General features: G+C 35.7%; 1 protein-coding gene across 2 annotated transcripts in view; it reads left to right on the forward strand.

Annotated features, from left to right (window-relative positions):
• Window positions 1-15,280, forward strand: part of PPP1CB (protein phosphatase 1 catalytic subunit beta) — a 36,938-nt gene that overhangs the window by 12,336 nt on the left and 9,322 nt on the right. For both annotated transcript variants that reach the window (XM_082641824.1, XM_082641825.1), the window contains exons 3-6: window positions 5,686-5,817; window positions 8,138-8,368; window positions 10,240-10,344; window positions 12,141-12,212. In XM_082641824.1, coding sequence (XP_082497950.1) covers window positions 5,686-5,817; window positions 8,138-8,368; window positions 10,240-10,344; window positions 12,141-12,212 — 540 coding nt within the window. The remainder of the gene's footprint in view (window positions 1-5,685; window positions 5,818-8,137; window positions 8,369-10,239; window positions 10,345-12,140; window positions 12,213-15,280) is intronic.

The following is a 15,280-nucleotide window of genomic DNA, read 5'->3' on the forward strand; positions in this document are numbered from 1 at the left end:
GGAAAAGAAAAATTTTATCAGACCTGGAAACTGTACGACTAAAAAAATATATTAACTAAAATTAAGAATTTGGTAGTGCATTTACTAGCAAATTAGAAACAGCAAAATAGAGTAATAGTAAACTAGGGGAAAAAAACAGTTGAGTAGAAATTATGTGGTGCTGAGAGAGAAAAAATAGAGGGGAAGTACAGAAAGAAAGCAACAGAAGACAATGGTAAAACATGTGTAATGGGATTCCCAGAAGGGCAAGAGATGTGGAATAGAGGATATATTAACCAAGAATTTTATAAAATTGAGAAAGATACCAAAACAAGATAAAAGAAGCTCTATGACTTCCAAGTGGGAAAAATGTAAATAAAGTCATATTGAGACCCATCATGGACTTAACTCCTAAAATCAAAGAAAAAAATCTTGGGCTTCCCTGGTGGCGCAGGGGTTGAGAGTCCGCCTGCCGATGCAGGGGACGCGGGTTCTTGCCCCAGTCCGGGAGGATCCCACGTGCTGCGAAGCGGCTGGGCCCGTGAGCCATGGCCGTTGGGCCTGTGCTTCCAGAGCCTGTGCTCCGCAATGGGAGAGGCCACAACAGTGAGAGGCCCACATACTGCAAAAAAAAAAAAAAAAAAAAGTCTTAAAAGCTCCCAAAGGAAAGAAGTCATTACCTACAGGACAAATAATAAGAGTGATGGTTGATATATCACCTGAAACTACAGAAGCCAGAAATCAATAGACTGACCTCTTAAAGTGCTAAAAGAAAAAAAAAGAATACTAACCTAGAATTCTAAATCTAGTGAGTGTATGCTTCAAAAGTGAAGGCAAAACAGAGACTAAAACTAAGAAAATTTATTGATAATAGATGGCACTAAAAAATGCTAAAGAAAGTTCATGTTGAAAGAAAATGATTGCAGATAAAAGAGCTGCAGAAAGAAATGAAAGATAGCAATAAGGATAAATGTGTATAAATATAAATTAAGACTGTTTAAAATAATGATTGTGACTTGTGGGGTTTAAAATATATGGGAGCAATATATGACAACTGTAGAGCAAAAGTCTGGAGAGTGGTAAATCAGTCAAGTGCATATGTTATCTCCAGAGTAAGCGCCAAAAGAAAAAGAATATATAACTAAAGAGCTAATAGAGGAGAAAATGGAATAATAAAAGATAAGCAATTACTCCAAAGAAATGTAAGAAAAGAGAAAGGAATAAAAAACAGATGAAACAAACGACAGGATGGTGTACTTCAACTCAACTTTCCCAGTGATTATGGTAAATGTGAGAGGAGCAAACACTCCAGACAAAGCTCAGAAGACATAACCATATACTGTTTACAAGGGACATATTTTAAATTTAAGGGCACAGATGGGTAAGTAAAAGAATGAGGAAAATACATTATGCACATACTAACCGAAAGAAACCTGAGTTGGCTATATATTTATGCCAGAAAAAGACTAAGGTAAGAAGAATCGCTAGAGGGAAAGAAGAGCATTGCACAATTAAAAGGAATAATTCAACAGGATGATATAACAATCTTAAGTTTTTTAGGTATGTAATAATATAGGTCAAAAACACAAAAAGGAAAAGTTGATAGAACCAAAAGTTTGAAATAGACAAAACTACAACCATAGTAGATTAATGCACCTTTCTCAGTAACTAATAAACAAGAAAAAAAATCAGCAAGGATCTAGAAGATTTAAACAACACAGTAAAATTGACCTAATTGATACACATGGAACGCTTTACCCAGCAACTGTAGGATATTACATACTTTTCAAGTATGTATGGACACTTACTAAAAGATACTGTACCATAGAGCAAATCTCTAAATTTGAAAGACAGGAGAGATCTCAGATATGTTCTCTGAATTCATTGGTGATAAGCTAGAAATCAATAGCAGATAACTGGAAAATCCTCAGGTATTTAGAAATTAAGTAATGTAAATACTTTCACATGTCTTATTGGCTAAAGAAGAAATAACAGTGAAAGTTGTAAAATACATTGACCTAAATAATAGTGAAAATATGTGTTAAAACGTTTACAGTTACAGCTAAAAGCAGTGCTTAGAGGGATACATATAGCTTTAAATGTATATATTAGAAAAAAAGCTGAACAGTAAACTATTTCAAGACAACAGAAGAATAAATTATAACCAAAAAAGGTAGAAGGAAAGATATAATAAAAATAGAAAGCAGAAATCAAATAAAAAGATGTATGATTTTTTAAAATGAAATCCTTGAAAAGATTGGTAAATTGATAACTCCCTAGAAAGACTGATAATGTAAAAAAAATTTTTTAATTTGCCAGTATCAAGAAAGATATAGGAGATATACCACTATTAAAGGAGACTAAAACGATTGAACAAATAATGCAATAATGTAATCCTGGATTGAATTCTGTACTGGGGAAGAATATGCTGTAAAAGACATGATGGAGACAGTTACTAAAATTGTAGTACATTCTTTATTTTTTTTTAATTTTTAAACTTTTTAATATATTTATTTATTTTTGGCTGCATTGGGTCTTTGTTGCAGTGCGCACGCTTCTCATTGCCTGGCTTCATTGCGGTGGCTTCTCTTGCTGCGGAGCACAGGCTCTAGGTGCATGGGCTTCAGTAGTTGTGGCACGTGGGCTCAGTAGTTGTGGCTGTCGGGCTCTAGAGCGCAGGCTTAGTAGTTGTGGCGCAAGGGCTTAGTTGCTCCGCAGTATGTGGGATCTTTCCGGACCAGGGCTTGAACCCTTGTCCCCTCCATTGGCAGGCAGATTTGCGCAACCAGGGAAGTCCCTTTAGTACATTCTTCAGATTAAAGATTTGTATAAATATTAAATTCCCTGAATCTGATAACTTGTATTGTGGCTGTGTAAGAGATACTATTAGGGAATAATACTGATGTATTAAGGGGTAAAAGAGCATGATGTATGCAGTCTATTCTCAAATGGTTCAGAGAAAAGTTTTAAATATATGTATTTTAAGCATAATAAGATTCTAAATAACTTAATGCTAATAAATTTGATAATTTAGATGAAAAACTAACCTTGGCAAACTGACACAAGGAATAGAAAACCCGAATAGTCTTGTATCTGTTAAAGAAAATGAATTTGTACTTGGAATACTTTTCAAAAAGAAAATTCCAGACCCAGATGGTTTCACTGGTGGCCTAAACATTTAAAGAAGAAATTTTACCAATTGTATAAAGTCTCATAGAGAAAATAAAAAAAGAGGTAACACTTCCCAACTTGATTTCTTAAGCTAGCACAACCTTAATACCAAAATCTTATAAATAACAAGGAAAGGAAATTACTGGCCATTATCTCTCAGGAATATAGCCACAAATATCCTGAGCAAAATATTAGCAAATTGAATCTTGCAACATACAAGAAAGATGTCATAATTTGGTGGGGCTTATTCTAGGAATCCAAGTTTAGCACAATCAGTATAAGTCATATTAACAGAATAAAGGGGATGAAATTATGATTATCTCAGTAAATGAGATAGTATATTCGACAGAGTTTAAAGACTTTTCATGATAAAAGGTCTTAGCAAACTAGTCGAGTATGTACAAAATTACAGCTATCATACTTAATGGTGAAATAATTGAGTGTTTTTCCCTCCCAGTTCAGGAACCAGACAGGGAAGACCATTAGCACCACTTCTATTCAGCATTGTCCTGGAGGTCCTAGTCAATTCAGTGAGGAAGGAAAATAAAAGATGTAAAGATTGGAAGAGAGGTAGAACTGGCTTTTCACAGTTGACATGATTGTATATATTTGGAAACTACAAAGGACTGTATAAATTGTTAGAATAGGAAGTAAAGTCGTTTTTCAAAAATCCGTTATTTCTATATGCTGATATTAAACAATTGGAAAATGAAATAAGAAAACACATTTACAGTGGCAGCGCCCCTCACCTCCCATCAATTTAATGAAAAATTTGCAGGACTGCCACACTGAAAACTGTAAAACAGCGCTGAGACAGACAAACGACAACCTAAATAAAAGGAGAAATATTATGTTCGTGGATTGGAAGACTTGGTATTGTTAAGATATCAATTCTCCCTAGACTTACATATTCATTCCCAGTTAAAACAAGTTGGGGGTGAAAGGGACAAGCCAGTTTTAAAACATATTTGGGAATGCAGAAGGACCTAGATTAGCCCAGGGAATCTTAACGAAATGGGATGATTATATTACCTGATACCAAGACTTTATTAAAAACTATAGTAATTAAGATAGCATAGTACTGGGACTTGCCTGGTGGTCAGTGGCTAAGACTCCGCACTCCCAAAGCAGGGGGCCTGGGTTCAATCCCTGGTCAGGAAACTAGATCCCATCTGCCACAGCTAAAAAAAAAAAAAAAAAAAAATAGCATAGCACTGATGTAAAAATACACAGGTTAACAGACTATGTAGAGTGTTTAGAAACAGACCCATTCATGTATGGTCACCTAATTTTTCTACCAAGTTAGCCCTGCAGTTCAGTGGAGAAAGGATGATCTTTACAATAAACAGTGCTAAATCAGTTGGATATCTTTATGGATAAAAGTGAACTCATACAACTTAACATCAAAAAAAAAACCCAATTAAAAAATGAGCAGAGGACCTGAATAGACATTTTTCCAAAGACGATATACAGATGGCCAACGGGCACGTGAAAAGATGGTCAACAGGCGGCCTTGATTTATTCCTTTTTATCAGTTGACTGATAAACTGAGACCCAATGCAGCGAAATAAATTAATAAAAAAAATTTCATACCAAGATTAAGAATTGTTCCTATTGCAGAGCATTGAATCTAAGCTAGTATTCTAGATACTTAGTGGAAGATACAAAGTTAGATGTCTTTTTTTCATCTTAAAAAAATTCAAATGTTTATGGGAAGTAGGTAATTGATGTTTGAGAACTAGTACTAATGTAGAAGTTATGCTAAGTTCCTATAATAAAGGCAGTTCTGCTGATAATTGTTTTGAATTTCAGGGATGATCTTATTAACTGTCATATTTGCTTAAAACGCATTTCAACATTGGCTCTGTTTCCTCCTTGTTACTTATATATTACTATACTTATGGAATATATCCACGAATAGGCTTTTGGCGGCGGGGGGGGGGGTGACTTTTTTTTTTAAGCCTCTCTCAGCCTGACAAAGGAATCAGCAATTTTTAGCAAGAAATTCATGGACTTAATTGTAAATGGGAAGTGATAGGAGTATATAGAAGTATAGTCTCTGTTTCCTTTTTAAAATGAGATAGAATGAGAGCTAGCAGTATATTTAAAGAGAAAGAGCCAGTGGAGAAGGTAATGATGAGAGGAAATGATTGCTGAGTTCAGTAGGGCAAATAAGGAACTACCCGTGGACCATTCCTCCCCACTCCATCCCAGAAGTTACTGAGAACCATATTAATTAATGAGTTTTAGTCACTTGGGCTGTGAGGCTTTAAGTTGGCCACTGGAGAACAAAGAAGACCGCATTTCCATGGCAGCAGCTTTGAGGAGCGTCAGAAACCACAACAGTCGAGACAGAGAAAAGCCAGAGGTCATAGAATAACCTAACTGTCAGCCATAGGACACAACAGGATATCTGGTAGTTTGCTGCCTACGTGACTCTTCTGATCTTCAAAATATGGGCATGACTCCTTTTTAAGAATTATTATTTTATGGATAAATTTTAGAAAACTGACCATTTTATTTATTGTTTACCAGTACGAGGATGTCGTCCAGGAAAGATTGTGCAGATGACTGAAGCAGAAGTTCGGGGCTTATGTATCAAGTCTCGGGAGATCTTTCTCAGCCAGCCTATTCTTTTGGAATTGGAAGCGCCACTGAAAATTTGTGGTATGTAAATGGGTAAAGTAGGAAACAATCTCTTTTGAATCCTATATTTACATTGAAGATGATTGAGAAAACACCTAAAAATGTTAAAAAAAAAGGATTGCTAGTTTTATTACATTAAATTATAGAAATAGAGACTTTTATAAAATGACGTTAGAGACAAGAAGAACATGTTTGCTATATATACAACAGATTAAGAGATTGCTGTTCACACTATATAAAGCGTTCTTAGAAACAAAAAAAGGTAATAAAATAAAATTTAAGGGGTGGGGGCAGATTGTAGAAGAAATTCAAATGGCCAGTAAACATAAGATCCTCAGCCTCACCAGTAATCAGTGAAATGCAATTTAAAAATAAATCTGGAACGTTGATCCAATTGAAAAAAAAATGTCAAAAATTGATATCCATTGTTGTCAAGGATCTGGAGAAAGGGCATTCCAGTACACTGGTTAGAAAAAACAGGTATAGAATTTCAGAGGTCAGTACGGCAATATCCACGGTTTTCTAACTTAGATGTGATCATTTTAATTTATTTTGAAGATTATATAACTTTATACAATTTGTATTTGATCTTTCAAGTCTTACAGTGGCTTTTGGCCAAAAACTAAAACTTTAACCTTAGTTAAACTTAACCTTAGTTGAGTGATTGCATTTTTTTTTAACATCTTTATTGGAGTATAATTGCTTTACAGTGGTGTGTTAGTCTCTGCTGTATAACAAAGTGAATCAGCTATACATATACATATATCCCCATATCTCCTCCCTCTTGCATCTGCCTCCCACCCTCCCTATCCCACCCCTCTAGCTGGCACAAAGCACCGAGCTGATCTCTCTGTGCTGTGCGGCTGCTTCCCACTAGCTATCTGTTTTACATTTGGTAGTAGATATAAGTCCATGCCACTCTCTCACTTCGTCCCAGTTTGATTGCATTGTTAAAGCCAGAAAAACTGTTGGCACAGAAAGCATTTTCCTGTAGTTCACATAACATGGGAAGTGGTATAAATGATGTATTACACTGACTTTTGGTTTGATAGCGCAGTTTTTCTTCTTGTAGCTGTTAGTATTTGTCACTTAGCTTTTATGAACTTGGCCATCAGCTTTTGTTCAATCAAGGATTATTTGCTATATGCAGACCTTTTCATTCCCCTGCATGTTTTTTAGTGATCCACATTCACACCATGTAACCTGCAGATGCATAGTGTGCTCTTTAAATACTTTTTTTCTCTTATGTGGCTTATTAAGTCATGTACTTGGTGTTCCTTTATACAGTGCGTAGCAATTAAGAGATATTAACTAAGTAAATGTTGAATAAATTAATTAGCTTAGAGTATCACCTGTAAGTAAGAGGTGGTAGTTGAAATTTTGTGGAAATGAAGCAAATTATAAGTCATCTTAAAATTAAAGTGAGTCGGGCTTCCCTGGTGGCGCAGTGGTTGAGAGTCCGCCTGCCGATGCAGGGGACACGGGTTCTTGCCCCGGTCCGGGAAGATCCCACATGCCGCGGAGTGGCTAGGCCTGTGAGCCATGGCCGCTGAGCCTGCGCGTCCGGAGCCTGTGCTCCACAACGGGAGAGGCCACAACAGTGAGAGGCCCGCATACCGCCAAAAAAAAAAAAAAAAAATTAAAGTGAGTCATATTCTCAACAAGATACTCTAAAATGCTTTAATACAGAAATAATTTGAAGGTAGTAGAAGTTATTTATACTAAATATTTCTAAGTTGCTGTTTCCTCACTACTAGGTATAAAAAAGTGAACCTAAGTTAAACTACCAGATAGTGTAACTGTACTAGCATAACAAATTACCCCAAAACTTTGTGGCTTAACGACATTAATTTATCATCTCATAGTTTCTGTGGGTTAAGAATTCAGGCACAGCTTACCTGGGTCCTCTGGGTCTGAGTCTCTCACAGTCTGTTAAGGTGTCATCTGGGCCTGCAGTCGTCTCAGGGCTCAATTGTGAAAGGATTCAGTTCCTTATGGGCCAATGGACTGAGGACCTCAGTTCCTAATGAGTTGTTGACCAAAGGCCTCCTTTAGTTCTTTACCAGATGTGCTTCTCCATTAGGTGGCTTCATCATCCAGCATGAGAGAAGGCAAGAGAGAGTGCAAGCAAGATGGGAAGTTACAATTTTTTGTAACTTAATCTCAGAAGTGAAAGCCCATCTCACTTTTGCTGTATCCTCTTTGTTAGAAGTAAGTCACTAGCTACGGCCCACATTCAAGAGAAGAGGCTTACATAAGGGTATAAACATTGAGAATCATTTTATAGAAGCTGCGTACCACAGTAACCATAAATTTTCTAAAACTTTTTTTCTATTTTTAGGAGATATTCATGGACAGTATACAGATTTACTGCGATTATTTGAATATGGAGGTTTCCCCCCAGAAGCCAACTATCTTTTCTTAGGAGATTATGTGGACAGAGGAAAGCAGTCTTTGGAAACCATTTGTTTGCTGTTGGCCTATAAAATCAAATATCCCGAGAACTTCTTTCTCTTAAGAGGAAACCATGAGTGTGCTAGCATCAATCGCATTTATGGATTCTATGATGAATGTAAGTAAAAATAAAAGCTTATTTCTTATTAAAGGGAAAATTCCCTAATAGTTTTCCATTTCAAAAGATTTCCTTCAATTCAGAGTTTTTAAAAATGTGGTCTATCAAACAGAAGCCCAAGAAGAGAGCCTTACATGAAAGAGGAACCTAAAACTGGGAAACATATTATTAATTAAATTGGTTCCTGGGGATCTCCTTGGTCATGTTGTTTCAGGTTAATTGCAGCTTATTCAGCTGAAAGGCCCTCTTATAATTAGTTTATATAGTAAAAATACCCAAGTGGAACAGAGGCCACTATAGACAGTAGCCTGTGGTTTTCTAGTCTCCATTAAGGTTTTAGCTCTCAACTTTCTTGTGATATGACAGAAACTCTTATTGACCCTGTGTCACAAAAAATATTGAGAAGTTCTATAAAATTATTTAAAAGTTGAAGTTTATTAGAATTTTAATCTATGCCTATAAAACTAGAGAGATAAGGATACTGAATACTCTGGATGTCCTTATTTTGTTGTACTCTTTCATCAGTAAGAAATCACTGATTCACTGTTGTGTAGTAGTGTTTCCAAGTGTTAATTACTGAATTACCCTACTACATTTGACTTCGGTCTTTTGCTTTTGTTAGAGTATGGGAGTGAATGAACATGTTTGGTTAATTAAATTTAGAACCAATTAACAATGATTTTCAAATTGAATTTTGTTTCTTAATGCTGAATTCTCCATTAGAATCTCTTTTTGCTTTTTTCCATCCTTAATTATGGTAGAGTCCTATTAGAACCCCTATCTCCTTGATTCATGTAATCATTTATTTGACAAATGTTTGAGGATGTATTATATGCCAGGTACTATTCTAAATACTGGGAATGCAGCAGTGCTCAAGAGAGATGATCTCTATTCTTATGGAGTTTACATTCTAGTGGGAGTGATTTTGTATTTGATTTTACATATTGCATTTTTATTTCTAACGTGTACTGTTATGGTTTCAGTTGTTTAAATCAGACCAGTAGACAGGAAGTGGATTGTAGTACAGCAACCACTTTTCTAAAGCTACATCAGAAATAGAGGTATATTATTAAAGGATAAAATATGGACTTCAATATCCTCAAGGATAGAAGTGACATCAAATGAAATGTATGTTGAGAGCAGCTTATAAACACTTTGAGTTATACTTGTTCATTGAGGGGCAGGTTATTGCATAAAAGCATAGGAAATTAGTGCTTTGTGTCTTTTTATCCCTCCCTTGGGTTAGTTGTTGCAACTTACTGCCAAATTCAGAAAAATCAAGTAACTCCAAAAAGGTGAATGTGCACTTGAGATTGTGCTTGTTGTAGCTCTTTATGCTAGACTCCAGGAAAATTATAGCCTTTGTGTCTCTACTTATACTTACTATGGTGCCAAGTAAAAATTTACTCAGAAGTGAATGCCAGTTAAGCACCTGGAAATTCTCCTTTCTTGGCAGTAAGTTTATGCCGTGTTACCAGTGCATTAGAGTTAAAGCAGACAGTCTCCAGAGGCACGCTTTTCACTTCTGCTTACTTACTTGGCTAGGTATTTAACATCTTGAACGGAAAAAGTAAACTAATAGTCTATTAGATTGTTTCAAAGTTGCTATATTATAGTGACCTTGAAAGGCAAAAGTGTTTGATTTGTTTCATAAAACACCTGGCACTATATTTGTAGTCTTTGTAATTTTACTGAAGGTGCTGAATGTTTATTATACTTACTAACTTTTTTAAAGTATACAAATCATACTCATTATAGAAAAAACAAGTGCTAAATAAACAAAGAAAATTGGAATCATTCATAAATCTGTTGCTGTTAGATAACTAATGAGAACAGTTTTAGATTTATTCTATTGCTTGTCCTTTTTATAGGCAAACGAAGGTTTAATATTAAATTGTGGAAGACCTTCACTGATTGTTTCAACTGTCTGCCTATAGCTGCCATTGTGGATGAGAAGATCTTCTGTTGTCATGGAGGTAGACTAGTAAATTCGCCTTATGGGTTTTTCTTCTTTTTCTTCCATTATTTAGAAAAGGCCTATAATAATTGAGATGCTGTGGAAAAACAAAGCAGTGCTTATTTGAAAACTCAAGTGATTAAAACTGTTTTAAACATGGCTAAAATGTCTTTGAATAACTAGAAATTTGTGGTTATTTACATAATGAAAATGCAAATTTAGTACTTGTCTTTAAAGAATTTCACATATGAGGATAAACCAGAGTTTTGCTTGAAAAAATGTCTTTCCTTTGCCTCAGTTTTGACAGAAGGATACCTCTACTATCAGTAAAAATGAGAGGATCATGACTATTTTCCCATCTATATTAAATACTTTTAATCAGAATCCAAATATAATATTAAATATATTTATGTTATATAAATATATATTTATATTATATAAATATAACATATATATAATATTAAACTCAAATGTTTAATGTTCTCACATGCCAAGAGTTCTAGGCTTTATGTAATATGTCTGCTTTAGTCCTAAAAATAATTTTTTAGTAGAATGATAAATTATTCTGTATGACGTGTTAAATATACGTGAATATATGAAAGTTCATTTGAAAAACTAACGTGTCTAGCACTTGGCTAGGTGCCGTGCAAATATACAGGTAGTATATGATCTGGCTATCTTGAGGCATTTAAAACCTATTGATAAAACATTTTCAAAACAGCTAATTGAGTAATGAAAGGAATTTAATTATGTGTATTTGTTGAGACAATAATTATAATGAAAAGTCAGGAAAGGTAGAGAATTGTTGGGCAAACATTTATGGAGGCATGGGTTTTGGAGGTGAAAAGGACTTGAGACAGTCTTTCTAGCTGAAGGAATATGTGAGGACTGGCCTAACTAGAATGTCAAATATATATGGGGAATGATGGGATCAGATTATGGAGGTTTGAACACTGAGCAAAGGAGTTTTTTGAATGGTTTAATAGCCATATTGGGTTTTTGTACAGGGAGATAGTTTAATGGAAATACTGTAAGAAAATTAGTTTTTCATCTGTGTGCAGGAAGAATTAAGGTAGAAAAATGCTAAAAGATAGATGCACTTATCTAGGCTTGAGGTAATTGTTTATTCTCTGATAGGACATAATTTACTATGTTAATTGAAACATTTTACAGTAGGTACTAAACATTTAAGAAGTTGTAGCTCTTGCACATTAGTATAGTTAAGAATAGAAATGTAGCAATATGAATATTGAATATGGAATGTGAGGTGATACTTGAATTGTCTACCAAAGAGAAATACTAGGTTACTTAAAAGATTTCAAAGTATTTTCATGTGCTTTTTCTTGTTTATCTTTCTGATCAACAATTATGCTTTTATGTAAGAAATTGAGCATGTTGGAGTGGGATGTAGGAAGGTCTTAATGGGACATGGTGAGCACTTTAAGTAAACATGTTTAAGTGGTAAGAAGTGGCAAAACTTCTTAGTAGGAAGGATTGGAATTGCATGCGTTCCTATGAAGAGCAGGGAATGATTGGAAAGACAGAAGAGTGGTAGGATTTTTTTTTCCTTGAGAAAATCTTTTGAAATGAAAAGTTTTATTCCCCTGGTAGGGAAAAATGGAGAAGACCTAATGGTAATGTTCTGTTGTATCAGAGTGGGATTCTATTTAATAACCCAATATATTAAAGATAACATTGAAAGGAACACTTGAAGTATCTCTAATTTCACATAGTAAATCTACTTTGACTAAATGCTTTTTATTTGAGTGAAAATTTTTACGATGTCAGTACTATGAGTCATCTTTTCATTTATAGGACTGTCCCCAGACCTGCAATCCATGGAGCAGATTCGGAGAATTATGAGACCCACTGATGTCCCTGATACAGGTTAAGTATATAGAGAAGTTTAATCAATATTTAATGTAAAATGTTGGCATATTTGAACTTAATTATATTTAATGGAAGTAGGATTGTATTGTGTAATAAATAATAGAGCTTTTTTTATAGTCAATAAACTAACTACAGATTATTTGGAATAATACAAAATATTTCACTTTCCACTAATACTCCAAAATACAGAAGTTTTAAATTTTATATATAACCATAATATGGTTCTGTCAAACTTACTTTTCACGAAAGTTCTGCTATTGAGTCCCCTTACCTTCCAGTCTTTCTAAATTCCTTTATTCATATCAACATTGGTTATGTTCTTCAAACAGTTGTTAAAAATTAGTCGAAAGTTTTTAAATTAAAATAGTCTTTCTTAGCCAAGGTTACAATTACCTTCTTTTACATTATCTAGTAGTTTTCTGTTATTTTCTGTATCATCTATATTTCAAATTTTTAGAGCTCTTAAGGCTCTTGAGACAGAAGGCTCTAGAGATGTGTGGTTAATGTTATGAAAATTGTGAACATTTATGTGAAAAAAAATATGAAAATTGACTATGCAGACATTGAGAATAACTTTCAGATTTTCAGTAAAGCAAATAAAACAGAAGCAAATAAGTTCCAACTGAGGATAAATTGCTGTGTTGATTAACAAATGAGCCTAATATAATTTTATAAATAAATGTTAGGTACAGTTGCCACTTAACCGTGACTTTTCTATTGGCTTTTAAATGATAATTATTCATATTTGAGTACTGGTATATGTGCTAATTACGGTGTTCATATCATAAAATACCATGAAGACCTGTGAATTGAATGCAGTTAGTGTGTTGTTTCCTCAGTCTAACTTTTGCTTAAAACATCAGTACCTTTCTGTGTGACATTTTCTGACAACCAGTGTGTGCAGTTTTTCCATACCACAGCCAATTCTCCAAAACCATGTGGGTATCCGGCAGTTCATTTCAATTCTGACACTAACCCCTGAAGTTAGCCCAGACCCCACAGGTTAAGGGCTCCATTCCACAATTCTGCTCCCACTTCAGATGCCAGCCTCAAGTGGGGTCTCCAGGAGAACCACAGTTCTGCCTGGCAGACTACAAATTCACAGGTTCCCACAACCACTTCCTCAGATGCTTTACTTAGACATGTACCAGTTTATTATAAAGGATACAAATTCAGGAACAGCCACATGGAAGAAATACACAGGGCAAAGGTATGGGGAGAGCCCCGTGTTGGTAGGTGAACAGCTTCCACACCCTTTGGCATCAGCGTGTTCACCAACCTGGAAGCTACCCAAATCTAGTTGTTCAGGGGTTTTTATAGAACTTCGTTTCTAGCCCTCCACTCTCACCCCTCCCCAGAGGTGGCGGGTACGGAGTGGGAGGGCTGAAAGTTCCAACTCTCTAACCATGTGTTTGGTCTTTGTGCTGACTGGGTCCCATGGTGAAGTTTCTGGGTCCCCCCCCAACCCACCTAGGTCCCCTCATTAGCATAAACTCAGGTGTGATGGAAAGGAGGCTCCTTATGAACAACAAAAGACACTTCTATCAGGAAATTCCAAGGGTTTTAGCTTTGTGCCAGGAATGGGAACAAAGACCAAAAGTATTTTTATTATATCACACTGTCGTACTATTAAAAGCATTAACAAAAGCAAAATTGCCCTTTCGCTCAGTTTCTACCAGGCTTTTTTTTTTTTTTTTTAATTTACAAAGCTTTATTCACAGATGTGTTAAAGAATGACATTCATTTTTAATTTTAATTTTTGGCTGCGTTGGGTCCTTGTTGCTGTGCATGGGCTTTCTTTTTAGTTGCAGTGAGCAGGGGCTACTCTTCATTGCCGGGCACAGGCCTCTCATTGCGGTGGCCTCTCTCGTCTTGGAGCACCGGCTCTAGGTGCGCGGGCCTTAGAGCGCAGGCTCAGCAGTTGTGGCGCATGGGCCCAGCTGCTCCGCAGCATGTGGGATCCTCCTGGACCAGGGCTCGAACCCGTGTTCCCTGCATTGGCAGGCGGATTCCCCACCACTGTGCCACCAAGGAAGCCCCTCTACCAGGCTTTTTAAAAAACAAAAAAAAAAAAACAAAAAAACTTACATTATTGGATTAATTGTCCCGTTGTTATTTGTGTAGTCAGACCCACCATATATCTATTGTATTCATCAGTTCTCAACAAACTTTAATATCTAAAATGAGGATTACCTAGAGTGCCATAGGGTCTAGAAATCCTATTATACATTAGGAACATCATATATATATGGGGTGGAAAGGTCTTTTAGCTTACTGATAAGAGAATTATTTATTGGTAATTTTGTAAAGGAGAATTGATTATTCATCAGATAGGGTTGGGCTGGATGGTACTAACTTCATTTTCCACTCTTAAGATCCAAAGACTATAGAAAAGTAAGCATTAAAAAATATTTGTGGGGCTTCCCTGGTGGCACAGTGGTTGAGAGTCCGCCTGCCGATGCAGGGGACACGGGTTCGTGCCCTGGTCCGGGAAGATCCCACATGCCACAGAGTGGCTGGGCCCGTGAGCCATGGCCGCTGAGCCTGCACATCCGGAGCCTGTGCTCCGCAGCGGGAGAGGCCACAACAGTGAGAGGCCCACGTACCGCAAAAAAAAAAAAAAAAAAAATTTGTGAACCAGTGCCTGAGTAAACCATGGCTAAACCTCTAAATTGGGTTGTTAATAACATGCATCTGGTGCTTGTTTTCAAGTGTGATTGTACTGTTTTGCTCCGTGTACTAAAGCATACTGAAAGTGTAATGATATCACTCAGAATGCTACTCATGACTATACAGCAACCATTATAAACAGTTGTATGGATCCTCTATTATCAGTAAGCCACCAACATATTGCATATTGCAGTAAGTTGTCTCATAACTTACTTCAGTAACACGATGTTTTTGTATTGATTATAAAAAGAAAACATGCATTTTTCCAGATTTTGATTGTAATTATAGAATATATTTGACCAAACCTAATAGAAACTAGTATTTAAATAATAGCGTATTTATTTAAAATGAGGTACAATATAAATATCAAGTGATACCATCTTCAGAGTTTCTGT

Source organism: Mesoplodon mirus (assembly GCF_964341445.2).
Source record: "Mesoplodon mirus genome assembly, chromosome: 14".
Classification (NCBI taxonomy): domain Eukaryota; kingdom Metazoa; phylum Chordata; class Mammalia; order Artiodactyla; family Ziphiidae; genus Mesoplodon; species Mesoplodon mirus.